We start from the raw sequence: 25,826 nt of genomic DNA on the forward strand, positions 1-25,826 counted from the left end.
ATGATATAGTGCTTGTAGGGATAAAAACATATAAATATCAGATTATATTCCTTTCCAAAATACAACAGAGAAGCAATTGGTATTTCCCCAGGAAAATTTGTTAGTTCCTAGCAGCAGTATGTTGCCTTGGCCTTAAACCAAGATATTTTTCTTTGACTAGAGAGCAGTTTCGCTTTTAGTGTGGAAACTCAAAGTGAAACCCAGAAGGTCAAAACACATAGCCAAGTCTCTTGCAAGGGAAAGCACCTCAGCCCTACCGGAAGTGTAGCAGACGGTTCGAGCATACTTTCTCTGTTGCTTGCCGCCATTACAGGTTAGGGCTGGAGGTATAGCTAAGCGGCATTACACTTGCCCGGTATGAGAAAGACATTTGGCTTGATCCCATTTACCAACTGAATGTTAAAAAACATGACCAGTGAGGCTTACAACCAACGTCAATAGCTAGGAACCAAGAAAACTTGATGAACCGCACAGAAAACATTAACCCAGAGTACAGAACACCTGATGTCTCCATCGTGCTATGAACAAGATCTATAAAATGTCATTTACACCAATATCCAGCAACAGCTGTAATTTTTAAACTGTTTGGGTTAAACAAGACTTCACATCCTTAAACCTGTAATTAATTGTCTGTGTGGACGTCATTTAACAATGCTTGCTTGTCAATACCATGCTGTGCAAGTTACTCTCATTCAATTCAAAGGGATACGGCAACAATAAGAAAAATGTATTAGAAACGAGAGAAGTTTAAATAAAAATGATGTTATTTTATAGGTTTTGTTATCCATTCAAATGTCAAATGTTCACACGAGGAAATAAATGTCTGGGAAATATTGGTGGCAATGCTGGGGAATTACAAAGACACAAGAACTAAGCAGGTGAACACACAGTGATTCATGGATAAAAGAGAAATGTGTGATGTCAAAGTTTCCTTTTAAACCTTCTCTTCTGATATCGTTGTCTCCAGGTCTGACTAGTATGGATCATACTTGCGAAGACACAGAGTGGGTTTTGTTAAGTGTACACTAAGTGGACTTGGTAACAGTTGAGCTGTCTTCTTTCTGTCCAGAGGTCTAGGGTATTAATGTTCATATGAAAATGAGTTTCTTATGTTGGCTGTCATGTACAGTTTGGGGGGAATTCAGAACTACAAAAGCATGTGATATGGCAACGCAGAGTGGAATAGATAGAAATCAGTGAGATTTCTATCAGTCTCTGGGCCATGCGAATGTATCAGGAAGTTGGAGGATGTGCCTTTGTTTCCAGGAAGTGCTTGGCTTTTTATAGGCATTACTAATTCCCACTCAAATATAAATGCGGGAGTTCTTAGCAGACCCAAGGAGTGGTCGCATTTAGTCTATTTCTAGATATGAGAGAAGCAGCTTCAGGCGGGTTTGAAGGTGGTGCTGTTCAAAAGGCAGCGCTCCTCCTTGCAGTCAGCGCATACTCTGATTTGTATGTGTACTCAGTTCTCGTGCTTGCAGAACATCAACTTCAACAGACTCATGGGCATCTGTAATTCTCTTAGCTAAGTCATTATCAGAAAATATTGACCCTCATAATAAGTTTGGAGTATTTGAGGGGAAAGAAAAATATTATAATTTAAACTATGAAAGGTCAATGTCATGAAAAAAAGTAGAAAATACAACTCTCATGTCTCCGTATGTAGATGGTGAGAGAGGTCGCAGGTCGCTAGAACTATTTGCGGGGAAGGATGGAATTTCATAAGCTTTACTGGAAGAAAGCTTTGTGCTTAGATTTCAAAGTCAACGGACAATTTGCCATTTTTATGACATATTTTAAGGAAATAAAAGGGCTTTATTGTGCTCTTCTGTTTTCCTCCTATTGCTCTCTGACCAAAAGAGACTCGAGGAGACTTGGCTTTACTTCCAGCTCACAGCCCATCACTGAGGGAAGGTAGGGCAGGAACTCCAGGCCGGAAGCTGGAGGTTGAAACTGAGACAAGCTGTTTGCTGGCCCATGTCTGGCTTGCTCCCATGCTCACACTTAGCTAATTTTCTTATAAACTCCAAGCCCTGGGGGATGTTTTTGCTCACCGTAGACTTGGACCTCATGCTTCATTTAACAGACAAGACAGTCACCCACGCACATGCCCACAGGTCAATCTGATTCAGGCCGTTTCTCAGCCAGGTTTTCCTCTCAAAATAGTTTTGTACTATGCCAGGTTAACAATTCAAGTTGACTAGGACATGTGTTAATTAGAATCTTAACCTGTATGTGCATATGAACGGATAATTGCACAGGATTATGTGAAAACAGCTAAATTTATTTTATAAAGCATTGGAATGAGTGACTTTTCTATTTGAAAGATAAAATCTAGTTGTTCCTCAAGTGTTTCCAAGCACAGCCTTTGACTTGGGGTATCTATGAATGCAGCCCAATAAAAACTGTAAACATGCTTCAACTATTATAAGATTGTGTGTGTGTGTGTGTATGTGTGTGTGTGTGTGTGTGTGAATTTTTAAAACTTGATTGTATGTTGATTGTGAACTTTGCAGATAGGTAAAAATGTCATGTTGCAATCTTGAAAGTTTGGGCACTCTTGGTAGGATCTATTTCCTGTCTAATGGTCTCCTGAATGATTTAACATGAATATGTTAACTGACTAAAGAAATATTTGTCAATATGTATTATATAAGCTAAAAAAAAATCCCAAAGGAAACATTTGCAAGTAGACACGAGTCTATTCAGCTAGTGTAAAATGCTTTTGGGCACTTGCCCATAGTACACTTGTTGGGACTGTACTCACGATGAGAATCCATCAGCCCCTGGAACTGGAGAGACGGTTTCTACCAATTCGATCCATGGGAATACCAAATCGCTTTTTTGAATGATCAACTACTCTCCTGTAACAAACCATAAAGAACATTTTAAACCAACATCCAAGTTATCAACCATTGTTCTTGTTTTTGATGTAATGGTAGGTTTTCTTTAGAAGTAGAAGCAAAACATGATAGATATTATTTACCAGTTGCCATTCTCTCTGCCCATATGTTAAGAAAATTAAAATTGGAGAGGCTGGTTCAAATCAGTTCAAATCAGTTAGATCCCATAAAAACCCAGGTCTTGTCAACATATTAAACTGTCAATGATCCAGTTGATAAATCCTGCTCCCTTAGCGGGTTTCATTCTCTTACTGCTCTTATGCCTCTAAATGGATCTTGTTAAAATCCATTTATATTTCATCAAGGATAATGGTTGGAGAAAGGAAAATGTATAGATGTTAAAATTGAAGTGGTGGAAGCCTGCCTCTCATGCTTTCTCGTAGAGATCTAGGAAAAATCTACATCTGCTTTGATGTTTTCTATGTTAAATATTGGTTGAGGAAATGAACTGTAATGATACAGTAACTTTTGTATTAGTTGCTTTTCTGTTGCTGTGATAAAAAACCATGGCGAAGGCAACTTGTAGAAGGAAGGGTTTATTTGGGATTAGGGTTCCAGAAGGATAAGAGTTTATCACCACACAGCAGGGAAGTGTAGCAGTGAGCAGGCATGTCAACTGAAGCAGCAAGCCGCGAGTTTACAAGCTGAACCTCAAGCACTTAGAATGGGCTGGGAATGGCGGGAGGCTTTGAACCTCGAAGCCCATCCTCAGCAAAACCATACTTCCTAGACCTACCCAAGCAGCAGTGTCACCGACTGGGGACTAAAACGCAACCATTTGGTTCCACGGGGCACACTCTCTTTCAAGCTATCGTTACTTCTGTGAGGTGAAATGTATTCCCTTACGTGAGGACTCTCAGTGTTCAACAGCTCAGAACTGTAAACAAAGGTTTGATTCACAATATCTTCAATGTCTTCTGTCTTAGTTAGGGTATCATTGCTCCGAAGAGACACTATGACCATGGTGTCTCTTATAAAGAAAAGCATTTGATTGGGGCTGGCTTTTAGAGGTTTAGTCCATTATCATCATGTCAGAAAGCATGGCGGCATGGTGCTGGAGGAGCTGTGGGCTCTACAATTGATCTTCGTGCAGGAGACGGAGACTGTGTGCTACACTAGGCTTAGCTTGAGCATGAGATCTTAAAGTCCACCTCCACAGGGGCACACTTCCTCCAACAAGGCCACACCTCCTAATTGTGCCATTCCCAAAGGGCTAAGCATTCAATCCCATGACTCTCTGGGGGCCTTTCCTATTCAAAGCCCCATAGCTGTTATTACATTTTCCCTCATATATTTACTGCATATATCTACATCTTTACTTCCCCTTTAATTTTTAATTTTCTATTAGGAGGTGTCTTCTGTTTGAATGTCTTGGTTTCCTGATTACCAATTGCGCATATATATTTCAACTTATTAAATAATCTGAAACACATAATTTGTAGAATTAGCTTAAAGTCAATATCCAAGAGTTATATGACACTGACATAGTAGCCATGCTTTAAAAGTTTGGTGTAATTGTAAATAATGTATGCCGGAATAAAAAATTCTCCTCTGTATTTAACTTAATTTTACTTTTTTACTATTTTGTGGAGTGGGTGCTGAGACTAGGTCTCCTAAAAGTAGCTCTGGCTGTCCTAGAATTCACTATGTAGACCAGGCTGGCCTTGAGCTCAGAAAGATCCATCTGTCCTCTGCCTAACGAGAGCTGGAATTAAAGGTGTATACTGCTATGCCTGGCTCTGTTCTGTATTTTAAATTAATTATGTTTACCAATTCTAACATAAATATACTTTTGATTCAACATTATTTTCTTGTACTAATCAGAATAATGGGTTCTCACCAGTGTTCACTCTACAACTCTCAGAATCATACTATGTAATTTTACATTCTCAAAATGGTTTTCTGATAAAATTAAAGACTGGAAGATTATACTGGGTTAACTGAGTAAACCTGATACCTTTGCACAGTTGCTCTTAAAACCAGCTGATAGCCACAGCTGAGTGCATCAGGCACCACAGTAAGAGCAGTCTGAGGAGGACTATAACACCAACAACAACCTGAAGACACCGAGAGTCAGGACTGAAGAAACGCCATGGCTCCTTGAGGTTTTAGCAAAGAAAATGAGACCCCAGTTCCTCAAGCGCACAGAGTTAAATTTTCCCAGCAATTTAAAAGACATGAAAATGCTTCCCCAGAAGCTGGAAAGATCAAGGTAGGCTGACACTCTCATGTCATCTGCGTCCTGGTGGAAGACAAGGCAAGAGAGTGCAGGGACAAAGGGGGCTTTATATACCGCCCATTGGCCAGAAATCAGGCACGCCCCACCTAACCGAAGATAAGCCTGCGAAAATGGGGCTGAGTTGACAGGGAGTGCATGATGAACAAGATTGTGAGATGGGTGACTGTAACTTAGTGTGGTATCACCGTGAATAGGTACACTTCTGTGTATGATTTAGGGTTGATGTCTTTATGCTACTGGGCTAATGACTACACAGTATTAAACTGAGGTCATCCCTTATTTCTTTAAATTGATTTCTTCGCTAATTATCCATCAATAAAACTCCAGGGTCTGGGTCAACAGAAGCCAATATTGGACAGCAGAGAATGCTCAGAGTGACAAGAAATAAGGAAGTGAAGAATCAATTCTTCCCAGGTTTTAAAAGGGGAAGAAAATGGCAGCTGAGACGTAAATGCTACGTTTACTGCTCTCAAACCCACTTTAGGGTCACGTGCTGTGAAAAAATGAGTTCTATTAGGTTTTTTATATAAAAAGTGTACTATTCTTATAGAGTATATACATCGCAATGCAACATTTATTGGTTATTATACTTGTTTTCTAAAACTAAGGTAAAATAACTGTAGGTAACAGTTTTCTTGCTTTGCTGTAGTTAACGATTTCCTGCTTAAACAAATGAGCAAAGCTACCCTTGTGGAAAAAGCAAAATAATTAACTTTCCTCTGTCCAAATCGCACACCTATTGTGCCCTCTGACAGTTCCCAAGTCTGATCTGAGCTGTGTTTGGAATTGTGAAATAGGACTTGGTCATTTATCATCTTTTACCTACTGTTTCTGGCATCCTCTACAATTCTGTTTTGCTAAGCGACTCCATATTTTCTGATAAAATTCCAATAGTAGCTGTTGGAATTGTTCATTAATTCAACACCCTTATTAGTTAGGTACTACGTGGTTATATTTTTATCTTTCCATGTGCCCAGTTTATGTTGAAAACACAGCAACTCTCTCTCTCTCTCTCTCTCTCTCTCTCTCTCTCTCTCTGTGTGTGTGTGTGTTTGAGAGAGAGAGACAGAGAGACAGAGAGACAGAGATAGAGTGACACACACACACAGAGAGAGAGAAAGAGAGAGAGGGAGAGAGAGAGAGAGAGAGAGAGAGAGAGAGAGAGAGAGAGAGAGAGGTTTACACACATCTTTAGTTGATGTTCTTCTCAGCTCCATTGAATTATTTATGACGATTTCAGCTATTTCAGAGCAGAGGACCAGACTCAGGGGGCAGAACCAAGTGAAAAGAATTGGCCATTTTCATAGATAAATATCCTGTTAGAAATTGAAAGAGATGGCTTCTCTGTCACACAATATAAGCATGTTTGGGGGTTCTTTAGTTTCAACATCTTTTTATTTTGGTAATAAAATATAGTTTTCATGACAAATAAGACTTTATTTGATCTCTGTATCCATCCTTCTTTCTAAAGCTGGCTCACTGTTGTGAAAGGGCAGTAGAAAAATTGTATTTAAACATTTTATTTCGTTTTGTCCCCCACAAGCCAGGGGGCCCACCAATTATCACTGCCTGATTAAAGAAAATGAAAAACTGCATCCAAACTTGCCATCCAGCAAACAATACCAACTTTTACTTGTGCAGTAGACATCCCACTGTCCCCTCCCACGTAGCAGGCCTCTGGTGGTCAAGTCCCAGGGGTTCTTTGTACACTCAAGCTTGGTGCAGCTATGTTCTTGCCTCTCGTTATCTCATTATCATGTATTGTTCAAAATGATGACACTTATTTCAGGCAGGTTTAGAATTTTGTGTGCTGCAGACCCAAGGTACAAACTAATACTGGTTATTGTTGGTAGTGTTACCAGTGCGAATAATATAATACTGTTATTACAAATAACTGCATTAATAATTATGCCTGTAGAACATCTGAGGCATTAGAAGTTTGTTAAATGAGAAAATCCTGTGCTTTCATTATAAAATCAGATACAATGCGAGGCAATGCGAGCCAGTTTTAGTCAATTAGCTTGACTAGAGCAAATTTCAAAGTGTATCTATATATTAAAATCATTTTTATTTGTTTTTGTATTTAAAACCTCTCTCTCTCTCTCTCTCTCTCTCTCTCTCTCTCTCTCTCTCTCTCTCTCTCTCCATGTGCGTGTGTGTGTGTTGTGCAGTGTAGGTGAGAGAAGAATTTGGGGAGTCAGTTCACTTGGGTCTCAGGAATCCAACCAAATGTTAGGCAATCACTTTTACTCACTGGGTCATTTCATCAGCCCAAGTCTGTTTCCGTAGAGAAACTTTATTTTTTGCCAACCATACCTCAGTAAATCTGTATAAAAATAAAAGGCATCATATATAAATTCTCCGTTTCAGCAAAGCTATGTATTTTGAAATGTGTTTGTGTTGTTGTGTATAGCTGCTTTTCTTTTTCTTTTCTTTCTTTTCTGAGTTCCACTGGATGCTTATCTAGCATTTGTCTGTTCATCCTGCCTCCCAGGAAAGTCTGGGGAATTGAGTTGTTTGGCATTAGCACGTACTGTTCAGTTGAAAACTACCTCATACACATCTTTTAATTTTAGGGATTTCTGGACAGTGTATTTTCAAAATTGGAAATGCTACCTATAGCCACATTTAATTTTATTATTTAGTATCACATTGTCTTCTGCATTTGTATCTATTTACATCCCGATGTCTACGTGTCACAGTTTCTGTTATTTCAAGAGTGTACCAGACTCCTGGGGCATGTCTTTACAGTTTTGACAGTCTGATAGCTTATATCATATACTGCTTATAATTGGCTCATATATTACTACTGTAGCTTCCTGTGTTTTCATCGGCTCATTGCCCACTTTGATCTTTTTCTTTTGAAAGTGTCTGCTTAGATATGCTATTTTTCATATTAATTTGATTTTCTTTCAAATTTGATGGTAGCTGACCTTTGAATACACTGAATATGACACTTCATCAGTTTTATGTCTTTGAGTATCTTTTACCTCTGCCCTTAACTTTCCTTTTTCATAAAGATAATCTTTAATGTTGCCTCAATGTATATACATGTTTTCATCTTATTTAATGAGTTCTTTCTCACTTGTAATAACAGATTCAGCTGATTGAGTTACTTACAAATGTTATTGCAGCTTTGACTAGAATTGCATTGACTGTATGGTGTAAGTCAATTTGTAGGAAACTAAAATTGTTATAACTGTGTCTTGCTATTCCAGATAATGTATCACTTAAGCAATTTTGATGTCTTTGAAAAACTGTCATAGTTGTTACCATAAAGACCACATACTTTGTTGAATTTGGTTTGTTGTAAGTTATATATATATATGTATATATATACACACACATATATATATGTATATATATATGGAGAGAGAGAGACAGAGAGAGAGACAGAGAGACAGAGAGAGAGACAGAGAGAGAGACAGAGAGACAGACACAGAGACAGAGACACACAGAGAGAGACAGAGAGAGAGACAGAGGGACAGAAACAAAAAGGCAGACAGAGAGAATGTTCTTTTCAATAGGTTTATAATTTAGATCATCAAAACAACAAATTATATTATAGTAAAAAATATTAACAAGGCTGAAGCAACCAGCTTCCAATTTAGGTTCCAATAATTTCCTCAGTGTGTAGTCTTCTACACTGGACAAATTCATCTTCTATAATCAGTGTGTAAATGGCTTCATGTGAAGTTCTTTGAACTACTGTGCTTCTGCCTTTCTTAGCTAGACCACTAGTTTTGGTGGGTATCTAGCTGCCATTTTCCTAAGAGCCCCATAAAATGTCCACATGGCAAAATACAGAAATCCCCTGACAATATCCTAAGAGAAACAGGGACATTCTAGCCATGTGAGCGAGCCATTTTGGAAGTAGATTCTCTGGCTTCCGGGAACCTCAAATAAAAGGGTTAGTCAAGTATATGTGTTGATTATTTACATCCTATTTTTATATTAATCCTAGATGTAGTTTTGAAGAAAAAAATACATTATATGCTGACTACTCAAAACAACTTAATGACTCAAATTGAATTTTTTTTCTTGACCCTACATAAAATTGAAAGCCTGCTCAATTCTTTATTTTCAAATTTAACCATGAATTGTGGGCATTTTCTTCTATGTGTCTCAGGTCTCGCTGGGGTCTTTTTCAGTCTGCCATCAACGTGACATACCATTCATTCCAAGTGGATTAGTTACATTTGAACATGACCCTCATTCTTTCTGCATTCTTCACTTTGGAAATGAAATTGTAGAATTCAGGGGTGACTGACTATAGACTACTGTATGGTCCCTACAGTGTTTGGAGACACATATCCTGATTGGAGTGCTTTCTTATCACAAGTATCAAAGTAGTAGACAACGAATTGCTAAGTATCTAAAATTGAGTACCCCAAGACCTTTTTCTCACATAGTTTCTGTGCATATAGAGGGAAAGAAACATGCTCAGATTTTTCTTCAAAGAAAATGAAGAAAAACATGGCAGTCCACCGGCATGTCAAGGACCTCCATGCATTAGATAGACTTGCATGGAAAGGACTTGTTACCCCATAAAGACGGGAAGCAAGTAGATATGGGGAGCATATTCAGTTCCTCCTGCTCAAACGACCAAGCCACTAAGGCTATTCTTCCCCTGGGAAGGAGAGATTAAGGGGTAGGGCAAGGTGTCAGTCATTTTCTAATGGAGAGCTTTCTTAAGTTGTGGGTTCACAGGTGGTTTAGACCATAAAGGGAAGTGCTGCTTCAGTGAGAAAGGTTACATCTGATTTAGCATGCTATCTCAAAAGTAGTCATTTAGCTTACACAAAGTCTATTACATTTGTGATGGTGGTTCTGCCCTGGTAGTGTTATCTTCTAAAATATTCTGTACAAGGAATGAGCTGTGTGAACACACAAGCATTCAGATAAAAACCTGAGCACTGAATAAATATCGAACTGTAAGCAACCAAGATAATGTAGTCCCAGTTCACTAGGAATGCTATACATTGTTGTAGGCTCTGACGCAGTGATCCTTCCTGGCTTGATTTATGACCTTCTTGAGGATGTATTGAAACTTTTTCTTTTAAACTTCTACCTTTTCATTTTCTACTTTGTACTGTTTTTTTTAAATTTAATTCTTATTCTTTACATACATTATATCCCTATCACACTTCTCCCTAGCAAATAGACTAACACTAAAATGCTGCACTGAACTTTCTTTTTGGAAGTGATAATAAAGCACACTGCAATCTGTCTTTCAACTAAGCATTATCCTTTTGAAAGTTATTGACCTTCATATGTAAGTTAGGTAAGGCTGACAAACATGTGGTGCTGGGCTGAGGTGAGAAGAGACGGGCAATAAAAAAGCAAGTCCTGGCAAGCAGGGTCCGAGATCATTATGCTCGATGGCATTTCCCAGTGAATAGACAGGCCTTTTAACAAGGACCACAGGGGCCTATAAAAGGGGCACTACCCTCTGAATCCTATCCTGTGTTCCAACATCTGAAATAGAGCCTATTTGAATTAATTCCTCCAGGCATCACTAAATAGAAGTTGAAAAAATTGGCCTGGACTGTGGGGGACTCAGCTGGCCCAGGTCTGTCACATTGTCTCACAGTGCATCAAAAAGGGTATAAAATGTCAAGCTGTTCATCATTTTTTTTGAACTGTCATTGAGAAGTACAATCACACTAATAAATTGAATCTGACCCCACTATTCTCCACTTTGGTCTGGATCTCCAACGTGTGTAGGGTAAGGCCCTACTCATCATTGGTATGGAATGCTGAGAATTTATTTAATGTATCAAATTCCTGGCCTTTGATAAACACGTTATTCCTGTAGAATTTTATGTTCTATGTAGCAAATAATTTTAAGGGGAATGCCATTTGACTTGAAGTTAAATGAAAACATACAATTCATAACTAGATCATGTCAGAGAAGTATAAAATGAAGATCACAATATCTCCATCCTTTCACATGAATCAGTTTCTTAGAATGATGTTCTTAAACTGAAAATAGACTAGGTAGCAAATATTTTTTCTATTGCATTCTCAAGTAAGGCCGTGGATTATGTAGTATTTAGAAGGATGTTAATACAACTGTATTGTTTCCAATCTTAAATCTCAAAGGAAGTATGGTCAGATGAGTCTGGAGGAATTTCTTGGGATCAAGGTACTGGGTAATAGAAATGCTTTCCTTCTACTTTTTAAGAAAATAAGGCCTTTGAGAACACCACTGAGAGAATCTGGTGGCAGACAATATCTAAGAGCAAAAAACTGAGGGGTTGGGGATTTACCTCAGTGGTAGAGCGCTTGCCTAGCAAGCGCAAGGCCCTGGGTTCGGTCCCGAGCTCCAAAGAAAAAAAGCAAAAAACTGAGACCTGACTCCATGCAGCGAGGAGGGGACTGCTCATGAAACAGCTTTACTCACTGACCAAAATCAAGATATGTAGCCTATGGTTAGAATTGCCTCGGGTTATTATGATGGGGGAATTTCTGAGAGCTTTCCAACAGCTGTGACGGGTGCCCCCTCTGCAGGAATGCTGGTGGAGGCACTGAATGGAAAAGCCAAGAATCCATCCGGGACACAGATGAAAAATATACTTGGCTTCCCAGAGGGAAAGGACTGTTTGGGGCAAGGCTGTTTAGAGCAGTTCCAGTAGATACTACGCTGGTCAGAAGAAACATCCCCCTTTAAGGGGATTTCGGAAGCCACAGGTGCTAACAAAGGTAGGGTTTGACTGTACTTGTCAGTCTTGCTTTACTGCCCGTTTGGTTGGAAGAGAGAACAAAGACACGTAGTGCAGGAACGTGATGGAGAACACAGAGTAAAGGTAACACACCCCGGCCCCTTCCCCGGTAAACTGCCCTGCTTCAATGGGCTGAAGCCAAGTAAAGGGACGCTTTTATAAGACCATAGGTTGGATGAAGGGACATAAATGGGTATTTAATTAATTACTTTTTAAAAAGACAAGTTAAAGGAAACACGTTAGCAGGGGTATCATCATACCTGCCTTTGATATCACCTGAGAGAGGGAGACAATCTTCCCAGGTTGATCTGAATACACGTGGGTGAGGTATAAGTCTTCTTTTCTAATTACATCTTATGGAGTTCTTCTGTCCCAAATTTATAAGAGTAATGCTCTAGAACAAGTGTTTACTGACCCAGATCTGTAGCAGGTGAGTGATTGAATTAAGCATTTTTCATCTTCTCTTCTGACTTGTCTGCTTATATTTTCTCATAAAGCTTTAAGCCCTGGGGGATTGAACTATTTGAAATACATAACTGTTCTATTATTTCTTGGTTTGCTGTTGAGTCCAGCAACAGGTGGCCTTGGCTAGAGAGAGGGGAGGAAGAAGAAAAATCTTGGAATTACTTTTTCCTTGTCCCCCTCAAACTCCCCCGTGAAGGTTTTCAATGAGTTATGTTCTTGAATGACACCCACTGATCTCTAATTTCTTAATCTTATCCTAACTTGCAGGCCCCTCTTTCTTTGTGTGCTCAGGCCAGGCCCTTGGGCTACTGTGTCTCTACCATCATTAGACTATATTTATAGTTTCTATACAGCCTTCTGGTGAAATAGTCCCTTCAAAAATGTATATTTCTGAAGTGTCGCCTAATTCTTCCTGTAACATTACTTGGTTTGCTGACCTCAAAATATTAATGGGATTATGTGAATAATACCTGCAAAAATGTTCAAATGTAGAGTAATATTATTGGGTTTGCAAGATAAATTCAATATTGTCTAACATCATTCTTCAGAAAATGTCCAGGCCAATCATCAATAGCATTAAAGGGCCATTCTGTACACTGAGAATGCAATCATGCTTGTTTCTTGTGATTTACACAAACGGTATGGACAGTCATTAATGTCAGATGTTAAATAAGTGCGCTCAAATGGGAAAAATAGTTAAAATCAAATCATAGTTGAATTTTCCTTATAAGTCAAAGTAATTTTCCCAATCACCTAAAAATAAATTTGGTATCATATTTAGATGAAAAATACGTCAAACAGCAGAAAATGAGAAGGATTAGACCCCTCCCCCCATTACTTCAGAAGCTCTGACTTGCACTCTGGTCTGTTTAACTCATTTTTCTTTCTGTTTTTTCTTCATCTTTCTGGTTTCATCATTAAGGAGATCTTTCCAAAGCATATAGTTTTTCCTTCCTAAATATTGTTTAACAGGTATACAATTATGTGCATAATGTATTCAGAACTCTGTTTGCTCAGACCAGACCATACACTCATGTAAACCGAACCTACTAATGTGGACAGAAATGACTTTCTCAGTTTTATCACCATATAACTGAAACACAGCCTTTACTTTAATGGTCAGTGCAAAGAACAAGTCAGGAATGCTCGTAACCTTGCCATACATAGAAAACCTTGAGTTGAAATGTAAATACGTTCAAAGTCCAGGCTTATAGAAATGCAGTAGTTACAATCTACCTCCCTTGTTTTCGACCTGTCTTGTGTACAAATCTCTTAATATATGCTTTACAGGTAAGAACATGAATTCCTGTGACCTTCCCTTGACAATGAATGATGCCAGAAAACCTTAGAGGGGATACTCTTGAAATCTAATTCTAATGCATAAAATATTATATTTCAAGTTAAATATAAATCATTTAAGACTTTAAGCTAGAACAAATCTTAAATTCCTCAAAAACAAAGGTCAGCCACTGTGTGAACTGTGCATTTGTTCCCTCTCTTTAGCATGGACAAACTTTTGGAAAGAGTTGGAGGTGGGGAGAAGCTCATGAAAAGGGGAAAAGCTAAAGACCTCCCACTTAGCTTCTTAAGGGGATCAATTCTATGAGAGTTCTCTTTTATTTTATATAGCAATGGCCACTGCCCCCACAACTTAGCTTCAGGAATATTGACTGGCTGCGACAGATGGCACATCCCTGTTTCTCCCATCATTTTTTCTCTATACCAACCCTTGTAATTTGTTTATTGAAAAATCCAAGCTATTTGGTTTTTAGTTTTGCACAGTTAGGATTTTGTGCTTGCTTGCTTCACCAAAGTGTCTCTGAGGGATTTCTGACTTCATGTTTGCTGAATATTGGTATTTAGATCAAGAGTCAAAATTAATTTTAGCTACTTGTTCTTTTGGCTGTTTTTCAACAATGCCATTTTCCTGGTACTTTCACCAGGGGCCCTTGATGACCTTTCCCTCTGTAGCAACAGCAGAAGTTGGTGACAGTGTCCGAATCCAGCACAATATTAGAGTTTTAGGTTATAGAAGCTGTATTATTCCATTTTCACCTTTTAGCCATAATAATTGCATAAAAGAAATTGTCTTCCTCATCTATCAACTCATTATTTATGTTTTTCATACAATAAGAGAATAAATAGAGAATGAATAGAAAAGTTTACATCCATTAGTGGTAGAGTTCATGCAAACAAGGTAGGCTTAAGGCTTTCTTCACTACAAGCTTTCACACTTCGAGTTGGAAAAATGGCATTCAAACAGTTTAAAACAGCAGTCTTCGTTCATGGGCTTAAACAATTAACATAGTGTTGCTCGTGTTTCAAGCACAGCTCGGAGTATTCCTCAGCAGGAATGCTTCCAAGTGTGTGCCCGGTCCCTTGGCTAGGCAGTCTTACCAGGAAGCTCTCTCATATCAGCCACACAAAGATCTTGAAGGCAATTAGTACTGCTTTGTCTCTGAGGACTCTCACATGTTTCTTCAGTGAGAAGTGACCTTCCTTGGTGGCAGTTTCAGCACTCAGGCTGCCTGTTAAATTGCTAACTTTTTTGGGGGGAATTTTCAATATATTCAAATTAAATACAGTTTTTTTTTGTAGTTCAGACCAATATAACTATTTCATAAGCTGCTTGAAATCTTGTCATATTTGGGGTTAAATTTTTATTTGATAGGTTTGTGTAATGATTTTATCTTGTTTCTTTCTCTCTGTGAACCTCAGTTCTTGTTAGCATCAGGAGCACTGGAACAAGATTATTAAATATGTTTTTACATGTTATCTCATGATAGCTGATCAATACTGTTAGGATAGAAATATCAATATCATCAGCCATAACATAATTTCTTTTCTTGAATATTGCATTTATTTACATTTTAAATGTTGTCCCCTTTCCCCCTTTCCCCTCTGGATACCAGGGTGCTTTCCCACCCACCCACCCACCCACCCACACATTCCCTGATCCCTGTCCTGGCATTTCCCTACATTGGCGCATAGAGCCTTCACAGGACCAAGGACCTCTCCTCCAATTGATGTCCAACCAGGTCATCCTCTGCTACACATGTGGCTGGGTACCTCTTTGGTTGGTGGTTTAGTCCCTGGGAGCTCTGGTGTGTGTGTGGGGAGTTGGTGGTATGATAATGTTATTCTTCCTATGGGTTGTCAACTCCTTCAGCTCCATCAGTACTTTTTCTAATTCCTCCTTTGGGGAGCCCGTTCTCAGTTCAATGGTTTCCTGCAAGCATCTGCCTCCATATTTGTTAGACTCTGGCACATCCTCTCAGGAGACAGCTAGATCAGGCTCCTGTCAGCAAGCACTTCTTGTCATCTGCAATAGTGTTTCAGTTTGGTATCTGTATATGGGATTGATCCCTAGGTGGGGCAGTCTCTGGATGGCCTTTTCTTCAGTTTCTGCTCCATACTTTGTCTCCGAATTTCCTCTCTTGAGTATTTTGTTCTCTCTTCTAAGCAGAACTGAAGCATCCATACTTTGGTCTTTCTTCTTCTTGAGCTTCCTGTGGTCTCTGAATTGTATGTTGGCTATTCCAAGCTTTCAGGGAAATATCCATTTATCAGTAAGTGCTTACCATGTGTGTTCTTTTGTGTCTGTGTTACCTCATGCAGGATGATATTTTCTAATTCCATCCATTTGCCTATGAATTTCATGAAATCATTGTTTTTGATAGCTGAGTAGTACTCCATTGTGTAGATGTACCACATTTTCTGTATCCATTCCTCTGTTGAAGGACATCTGGGTTCTTTCCAGCTTCTGGTTATTATAAATAAGGCTTCTATGAACATAGTGGAGCATATGTCCTTGTTATATGTCAGAGCATCTTTTGGGTATATGCCCAGGAGGGGTATAGCTTGGTCAGGTAGTACTATGTCCAATTTTCTAAGGAAACACCAGACTATTTTCCAGAGTGGTTTTAACAATTTGTAATCCCTCCAACAATGGAGGAGTGTTCATCATTCTCCACATCCTCGCCAGCATCTGCTGTCATCTGAGTTTTCTATCTTAGACATTCTGACTGGTGTGAGGTGGAATCTCAGAGTTGTTTTGATTTGCATTTCCCTGTTGTCTAAGGATATTGAACATTTGTTTAGGTGCTTCTCAGTCATTCAGTATTCTGTTTAGAATTCTGTTTAGCTCTGTTGCCCATTTTAATCTGGTTATTTGGCTTTCTGGAGTCTAACTTCTTGAGTTCTTCATATATATTTGATACTAGCCCTCTATCAGATTGGTAAAGACCTTTTCCAAATCTGTTGGTTACCATTTGTATTAGTGACAGTGTCTTTTGCTATACAAAAGCTTTGCAAATTTTTGAGGTCTCATTTGTTAATTCTTGATCTTAGAGCATAAGCCATTGGTTTTCCTGTTCAGGAAAATTTCCCCTGTGCCCATATGTTTGAGGCCTTTCCCCCAATTTCTCTTCTATTATTTTTTCTGTATTTGGTTTTATGTGGTGGTCCTTGATCCACTCGGACTTGAGCTTTGTAGGAGAGAAGAATGGGTCAATTTGCATTCTTCTACATGCTGACCTCCAGTTGATCCAGAACTATTTGTTGAAAATGCTAACTTTTCCCCACTAGATGGTTTTAGCTCCTTTGTCAAAGATCAAGCGACCATAGGTGTATCAGTTCATTCTGGTTCTTCAATTCTATTCCATTGATCTACCTGCCTGCCTCTGTACCAATACCATGCAGTTTTTACCACTGTTGCTCTCTAATCCACCTTGAGGTTAAGGATGGTGATTCCCCCAGAAGTTCTTTTATTGTTGAGAATAGTTTTTGCTATCCTGGGTTTTTTGTTGTTCCAAATGAATTTGCAGATTGTTTTTTCTAACTCTATGAAGAATTGAGTTGGAATTTTGATATGGATTGCATTGAATCTGTAGATTGCTTTTGGTAAGATGGCCATTTTTACAATATTAATCCCATCAATCCATGAGCATGGGAGATCTTTCCATCTGAGATCTTCGATTTCTTTCTTCAGAGGCTTTAAGTTCTTGTCACACAGATCTTTCACTTGCTTGGTTAGAGTCACACTGAGGTATTTTATGTTATTTGTGACTATTGTGAAGGGTGTCATTTCCCTAATTTCTTTCTCAGCTTGTTTACCCTTTGAGTAGAGGAAGGCTACTGATTTGTTTGAGTTAATTTTATACCCCGACACTTTGCTAAAGTTGTTTTTTCAGGTTTAGTAGTTCTCTGTTGGAATTTTGGGGGTCACTTAAGTATACTATCATATTATCTGCAAATAGTGATATTTTGACTTCTTCCTTTCCAATTTGTATCCCTTTGACCTCCTTTTGTTGTCTAATTGCTTTGGCTAGGACTTCGAGTACTATATTGAATAGGTAGGAAGAGAATGGGCAGCCTTGTCTAGTCTCTGATTTTAGTGGGATTTCTTCACCTTTCTCTCATAATATGATTTCTGAAGAGAGTTTTAAGGTTTATTGTTTTCATTATTTTCCTTGGTGCTAGATATCTAACCCAGAACCGCATGCATCTAAATGTGAACTTTTACTACTGATAGACATTTCTCATATCCTTCTTCCCAGAACTGTGTGGTAAAATTATTCCTTGCAGTTGCTCGGTGTAAATCTCTTTTGTGTAGTAACTGTATTACCAACTGAAATATATAATTTCATTCATTTCAGTTCGTGAACTCGTCATATAATCTCTTAGTATTTTAAGTTACATGTTGCATAAATGGTTTAAATATTCAAATATCAGAATCTAATGATTTAATTTTATACACCCTACCCTTTCTATGTTTCCTTCTATATGAATGCTGTTGAATGCTTTCCATTTTAATTAATTAAGTAATGTCGTTTGAGTATGGGTGTTTCTCCTGCTTATATGCTTATGCATCACATGTATGCCTGGTGCCTGTAAAGTTTCAAAGATGGCATCATATCTGTTAGGGCTGACTAGGGTTACACATGGTGGTCATCTGCTACTTGGGTGCTCAGAACCAAACCCAGGTCTTCTACAAGAGTAGCAAGTACGCTTAATCACTGAACCATCCTCCCGGTCCTTCTTTAATTTATTTTTTATTATATAATTTGTACTTGTCAATTTCTTTTTCTGTGCCCTTGTAAATTGTCTTTCTTCTAATCTTATTCCTTAAATACAAAATCGAATTGGATTTTTTTCTTTATCAGTCCATCTGGGAAAACATAATTTATGACTTTATTTTCAGTTTTGGAAAATGGCACAGGGTCTCACAGGCCATGTACTTTGCTCTGCCATATGCCATATCCTACCCTCCTGAAGTGCTCAGATCTTAATAGACAAGTTATCACCATTAGCATACTGTCTGTAGTTGATTTTAATACAATTTTAACAGCTGTGTTTATGAAGAGGGGGCATAGTGGGTTTTAGGGTTCTCGGGCCTGGAGGTTAAGAGAACCAGGGGAAGAGAAGAAGGCGAGGAGGAAGGAGAAATCACCATAGTTTAGGTGAATTCTTGAAAATGTGGCCCTGAGGGCTGTCCAGTTGGAGTTAAGAGCAGCCCAGATGAAACATAGTAAGTAATAACGTGGAGTTATGTATATAAAAGTAGATTCTAATAGCCTAGAGGGGAGATACCTCCTCAGCTCTTATACTGTTTAAGGCTTATTATAAATATATATGTGTATTTTATCCAGGAACTAAGCGATTAAAGGTAGGACAGAAACCTTGGTTTGGGATTAAAGATTTCTATAACACTAATTTTTTAAAGTAACTTTGAATTTCTCTCTTTTAAGCTATTATCTACTATTCCTATTAATATTCTTTTTATTTATTTATAATTTATTATTATTACTACTATTATTATTTTCTTGATTTTTATTTCAGATCAACAAGTATCTAGTCACAAAATACTTTTATTTCCATTTAACAACCATAAAATAATAAGATTTAATTATGAATTTTATCTGCCATCATCATTATCCCTGAATGTTTGCTAACTATACATATAAATAATATCAGGTCATAAACTTAAAATAACCATTTTAACTTAGTTTTAAAAGTAGTGATGTAGCTGATTCTTATGACAATGCCTTGCTTGGTGCTTTGGTCATCTGAAATTGAAAAATTTTCATTCTCAGAGAAGTTCTCTAGACATGAAGTAAACACTCATGAATAGCATCAGGAAGTTTCAGAAACCAACCAGATGTACTAGGCCCCTTCCTTTCCCAAGAGTATATAAATAGTAGGGACATACGGAGATAGACAAGTGGTTTAGATGATTTACAAACCAACCAAGCAAAGAGAAGCTGAGCTGCTTTGAAGAAGCTCAGAACAACTGAGGAACTTGGAAAGGACAAGCTTCGATCTGTTGATCTGCCTGTAGGCTGTGCAGTGTGTTTCAAGATCCTAGGTTTGTGTTCTGTCACCCAGGCCGGGGTGGACTTTGGTGATGCAGCCCTCCCTTTCTACTCCTGTATGTGACTCTTCACCCACATTTCTGTAAGTAACCCCAATAAACTCATTGGTTCGTAAAATTGGTTTCTGGTGATGTCTACACTTTGGAGATAGGATGAGTGTGTGTGTGTGTGTGTGTGTGTGTGTGTGTGTGTGTGTGTGTGTGTGCGTGTGTGTGTGGTGTGTGTGTGTGTGGTGTGTATTCCTTCCTTTTCCCCCTGGGAGACATCATACTTAGACTCTAAATGTAACTAAATCTCTATTAGCCTGTTTTAGAGTATATAGATTTCAAAACAGGTAATAAATTGATTTTCAATTACAGTTTAAATGAAATTCAATCTCTAACGGATGGTTTCATTCCTAGTAGAAATTTGAGAGTCTTTCAGGAATGGAAGACATTGTTTTCTGCATCTTTATTATCAACTTAGTCATGGAATGAGCAAACGGAGAGCCAGTCATGAAACTAAGTAAACCAAGGAGCTCTTGGCAAAGGAAGTGCAGATGATGGAAAAACATGGAGTGCTATTCTAGAAATCTCTTTGCAGTATTTCTTGAGCAGTTTATCTTCACTCTGTAAGCAATGGGTAATGTTTCATACAAGCATTTTTATGTAGATGATCATAATCAAGGGATAGAAGAAGAGGGTGTGCTTATGATAAAATGGTGGGGGTAGTATAAAGATATGAACAAAAGACCAGAGGGAAAAAATCAGTTTGAAAAGGAAATAATTTTAATCAGAGACTCTTTAGTGAGGGGAAAATACTTAATGTAATATAAAAACTTTGGGCTTAAAGGACAGTGAAAACATGGAAGGCCACTCACTATGAGATGTGGCACTAGGGGATTCTTATGCCACTATAAAATGCAATATGCAACAAGAGGACCAGATACTTACGATAGAAAATGAATTCATGTGTAGATTTGTGGTTTAATTTATGGAAAGTAATTCAGTGATTCTTTAACCATTAATTAAGGGAGGGCATTGAGGAATATTTTCTAATCATGTTGTAACTATTAGTAGCTTACAAAACACTATGTCATCTAATTATGTATTGGTAAGTACTTAGAGAGAAGTAATCCAAAGATTATGGAGGATTTTGTGTGAAACTCACGGCCAGAAAAGAAATATGATTTAACCATAATTGTTTCGAAACAAATTTTGAGCATCTTTTGCTACGTCTCAGTGTAGGAAATGAATTAATACATATTATTTTATAAAGCTCTGTATTAAAAATAACCTGAAAATACTGCTCTGCCTATACCTTTGAAATATCAATCTCAAATGACTGAGTACTCATCATATACATATTGCCTTTACCTGCCACAAATAATAATATCTTAAAGCGGTTTTTTACGCTCTATGTAAGAAGGTCTCCCTTGAGAAGCACACTAAGATATTCAAGCACGCCACATTGTCCTGCTGCTTCCAAATCATCTTTTGGCGCACAAGTTGTTCAGCGCATACAGGTTCTGTTCACATCGAAGTTTTACATGATGTTTTAACTGTAGGATCCTGTTGCAGAACTTAGAATGGGAGACATTTGGGCAGCGGGGTAATTTTTCTTGTCCACCTACCTTTGTTTCCCTCTATGCTCTACAGACCCAGCCGAGAGTCTGTCAAGGGGAGACCCGAAGCCAGAGAAGCTTCTCTTCTTCTTGGTCTCAAACACATCATTCTCCAAGGACACCAGATCATCAAGAAGCAGGAGCTTAGCTGCAAGCTCCGTGGCTGACTTCTCTTCTCTGGTTGTGGGTGGGGACTGCAAGCTTTCTGCTCCAAACTCGGAGGCCTACGAGGCAGATTAAAGGTGTTCTCATTCACTTAGATCATGAAAAATAAACACGCACAAGATTGGCAATAACCATCTTCTACCACTAGATGGCATGCCTGTTGATCATTTTATGATCTCTCACGGTTTTGATTCAGAAAGAAAACTAGACTTTGTGGGACTAAAACATACAGAGATAGAATACACCCAAGAGAAGAATAAAGACCCTCCTCCCCCAGCTGTTTCTAAACCTTAACATATCTACCGAGTAGACTTCCAGACACAGCCCCAGAACAGCTGCATCCTTCCTTATCCACCTAGCACCATCCCTGTATCTCTTTTCATTGCTACACTCATCACAATTTACTTTAAATATCCGTTACAACAAATTTACTCTTCTTATTAAAATAAAAGTAACATGAGAATTGTGGCTATCTGATTTAAGTTTTCCTTTCTTCTATGCAATGCCCATCTCGATAGTTTGCTCATAACAAAAATCTGAGATTTTTTTTTCTTCTGAAAGCAAAAAGAAAATGTAAATGTCGTTCTATTTTACTTCCACGACTCATTCTTCAGCTATTGACACTCCATTGTGCCCCAGGTTCTGCATTGGAGTTAAGGGAAGTTAAAATAAACAAAATCCTGTTTCTGTGCCCCAGGAAACTAAGATCTCAGTCCCTTGGTTTATGAAAAGTGAATAGAGCTACCCCAGTCCATTAGTTTATAAACAATGTATACAGCTACCCCAGTCCATTAGTTTATAAACAATGTATACAGCTACCCCAGTCCATTGGTTTATAAACAATGTATACAGCCACCCCAGTCCATTGGTTTATAAACAATGTATACAGCCACCCCAGTCCATTGGTTTATAAACAATGTATACAGCTACCCCAGTCCATTGGTTTATGAAAAGTGTATAGAGCTATCCCAGTCCATTGGTTTATGAAAAGTGTATAGAGCTATCCCAAGAGTAGCACTGTTCCAGGCATTGCTTATCTACTAGTTCTGTTCTTCCTGCCAAGGAGTACAAAAGCATAAAAGTGTTCTTCCCCTCTCCTTTTAGTCGCATGCTTCCTTGTACCACAAGGTAGATCACGGCAGAGAGTTGAGGAGGAAGGGTGCAAAATCCCACTAAAGACTCCCCAAAGGGGGAGAAATACTTTGGAGGCAACAATGCTTTATTATGGACCAGAGTGTGACTGACTGGGGAGGCTACATCTCTGCTGGATTCTAACCAGGGGTTGAGCATCCTGAGAGTGCTGCTAACATTAATTTTAATATGTTCTTATTGTAGATTCCCTCTTTGATGTTTATTTCCTTTTGAGTTGTTCAAGATAATGGTGGGAAAGCATGACTCAATTCCTTAAACTTTACCTTAGCGGCCTTGGGCAACCTTTATTCAGAGTACCCATCACATGCACATCACCCTTACCTTCACAAACAATGTCTTAACCATTTAACCACTTCAGATACTACAGAGGTGGCTGGAGGAAGCTCTTTGACCGTGGGAATTGCTGGCTGCCGAGTCTTGGCTTCTGAAGATATGTTATTACTCATGATCATTTCAAATCAGCTGGGCTGGATTTCCTTTGCAATTATTCCTAACAGGGTCAGAGGAGTGGTCTAGCAGATGGACCATTGTCTTTGTGTAAAACCAGTAATGGCATGTAAAACCATTTGCATGAAGCTTTTCTGTAAACGGTCTGTATTACTGGTTGTACTGGCTCATTGAGCTCATCTGGTAAGCTGACAGATAGAAATAAGCAACGTTAGGTCCACTGCAAAGCTTCTTCCCTGCCAGTGGCTTTTCCTGCCCGCTTTATTGTTATAGGGGCAAGGCAGAGCTTCAGAATCAGTTGACGATTTTAACAGTAAAGACAGGAGCTCGCAGCAGGCACTGAGGTAGCAGAGGTACAAATGAATGATGGTTATTTTCTTTTCAATGGCAGCCGTGACAACCACAGCAGAAATAGGTAGCTGGAGAGTTCTGCCAGAGAGCCGCCAAGGCAGACACAAAATAAATGGAGGAAGCCAAGAGAAGGTGTGAATGATCAGGGACTTAAGTCTGAAGGCGGGATGATTCTAAACAGCCAGAAAAGTAAAGCCATAGTCTTTGGAATTATACCAGAGACATTTGGCAGGCTTTATGGACCAAAGATCTCAGACACTTTAATACCAGGACTTGTACTACTCCCTGCTGTTAAGGGCTGGGGAATCTGAACACCCTAGGGCAATGCCAGGGGTGTGACAGTTGCCACTTTAGGGAAAGCATTCTATACCCGTAACCTGCAAGAATGTTGGAACATTAGTCAGTTAGCACAATCTGGATGCATTACTCTTCACTACTGTATGAAGCTGACGGTCCCAACTTACCAAGCCCTAAAAAAGCTTCTCCTTGGGAGAACAAAAGACTACAGTCAAAGTAATGGGAACTAAAACATTTGGAAAGTGTTTTTATTCTTCCAAACTAACACAGTATAAAAAGCATAATTTTGTGTCCTATTGGAATAAAAGGTTTAGCGAAAACTATGTAAAATTCACCATGTGACCAACTTTACATACTATGTAGTGATATGTTGATGCAATGATGAAATTACAACATATTTGTAGTAATAACAAAATAATTTTTATTTATTTCTTACTGGTTGAGGAATACAAATCTTATTAACTTTGAAAAATATCTAAAGTCACTTGCTTTGAATTCTCTTAACTCAGTAGTCGTTATCATTTGTATATTTGAGTTTGAGAACTTGGATGTCATTGGCAATGAACGTACGTAGCAGAAAAAATGTTTATCTTCTTGATTTTGTGTTCTGAAGATGTTTGTCCGTTGTGTCTTCTGATTGTAGTAGAAAAAGCTTATGCTTCTTAAAGTATAATCATGGTCTCTGTGTGTTCATGTGTGTGTGTGTGTGCATGTGCATGTGAGTCTCTCTCTCTCTCTCTCTCTCTCTCTCTCTCTGTGTGTGTGTGTGTGTGTGTGTGTGTGTGTGTGTGTGTGTGTGTGTGTGTGTGTGAAAGGAGGTTAGGGGCTATCATCAAGTATTTTACTTTATTTTATTTTTTAAGATAGGGACTCTTGTGAATCTGGAGCTCATTGACAAGGCTAGGCTGGCCAGCTAAAAAGCCCCAGAAGGTCTGCCTTCACATCTCCAGCACTGGAATCATGGGTGCCTGTTGCTGTAGCCTGCTCCTCCATGGGTACTGGGGGTCTGAATTCCTATTCTCATGCTTACTTGGATAGCGTTTTAATGGCTGAGCCATCGACTGCACCTTTTCCTGTGACATCCTAAGCTGGTTTCCATTACCTCTGATGCTAAGTCCACGGAGAATGCCTTTCCTGAGCCCCACAGCATCAGGATCATAGCCAGGAGGAAGTGTGCACTTGCCAATCTCCAGTCCAGCATCTAGGATCAGATTCATCAGAGTTGATATGAATTAGTTTGAAATATGAATACAGGAAACAGAAGCTAATGAACAGTTTCCCAGAAGTAAAGCCATTCACTTCTGTGTGCTGCAGTGCATGTCTACCAACCTAAATAAATGCCTAATAAAACCTGTCAACCTCCTGTAATGACATACATAAAGGATTTATTTCCAAGGTGACATACATTTTATTTATGGAACTATAATAATAACTTAGTTAAAGCAAGCCAAATATCTGAGAATCTATTATGATAAAATTTTATTACTGGGGTAGTAGAGAGATTACTTCATTTTGACAAAAATGTGAGAGAATAAGCATTGGGCCTCTCTCTGAAACAGGATCATGGTACACTCGAAAGCATTTAAATGAAAAATTCTGAAAATACTGAAGATACACAATAAGAGACTATCTTAATATTCTTGTGCTGGGTCAGGATTCCTTCAGCAAGAATCAAAAAGTGAATATGTTATTTTAAAAAATGTCAAAATTTAATATTCTAACATTAGAAATTTATGTAGGTTGAGATTCAACAATATCAGAATTACAAAATTAAGAGACTTATAACATAGATGACATTTCTAACACGTACAAATAAGAAAAAAGCTACTAGGACACATAATTAACTCTGATTAGTAAAGTATAGAAACCAGGCAATCAAATAAATAAAAATAGGCCTAAGTTATTATAAACAGATATAGCATAGAAAAGAGATAACACAATGGTAAATAAAAGCCACACAGTACAAATACTATTGCATTTTATGTACATCATATTAAGAGTTCTTCACTGTAAGTGTTAGAGTAGTATTTGGGGAAAAATATTGCAAGAATTCTTGGTGGACTTGGAACTGTATGCAGTTCTTTGACAGAAATTGGGCAAAAC

General features: G+C 38.4%; 1 protein-coding gene across 2 annotated transcripts in view; it reads right to left on the reverse strand.

The window, feature by feature from the left end:
* Nucleotides 1-25,826, reverse strand: part of Ostn (osteocrin) — a 36,300-nt gene that overhangs the window by 1,479 nt on the left and 8,995 nt on the right. For both annotated transcript variants that reach the window (NM_207612.3, XM_039088499.2), the window contains exons 2-4: nt 24,826-24,924; nt 21,321-21,535; nt 2,771-2,867 (exon numbers count right to left, since the gene is read on the reverse strand). In NM_207612.3, coding sequence (NP_997495.1) covers nt 2,783-2,867; nt 21,321-21,535; nt 24,826-24,924 — 399 coding nt within the window. In that variant the 3' untranslated portion in view covers nt 2,771-2,782. The remainder of the gene's footprint in view (nt 1-2,770; nt 2,868-21,320; nt 21,536-24,825; nt 24,925-25,826) is intronic.

This window comes from Rattus norvegicus, chromosome 11, assembly GCF_036323735.1.
Source record: "Rattus norvegicus strain BN/NHsdMcwi chromosome 11, GRCr8, whole genome shotgun sequence".
NCBI classification, from domain to species: domain Eukaryota; kingdom Metazoa; phylum Chordata; class Mammalia; order Rodentia; family Muridae; genus Rattus; species Rattus norvegicus.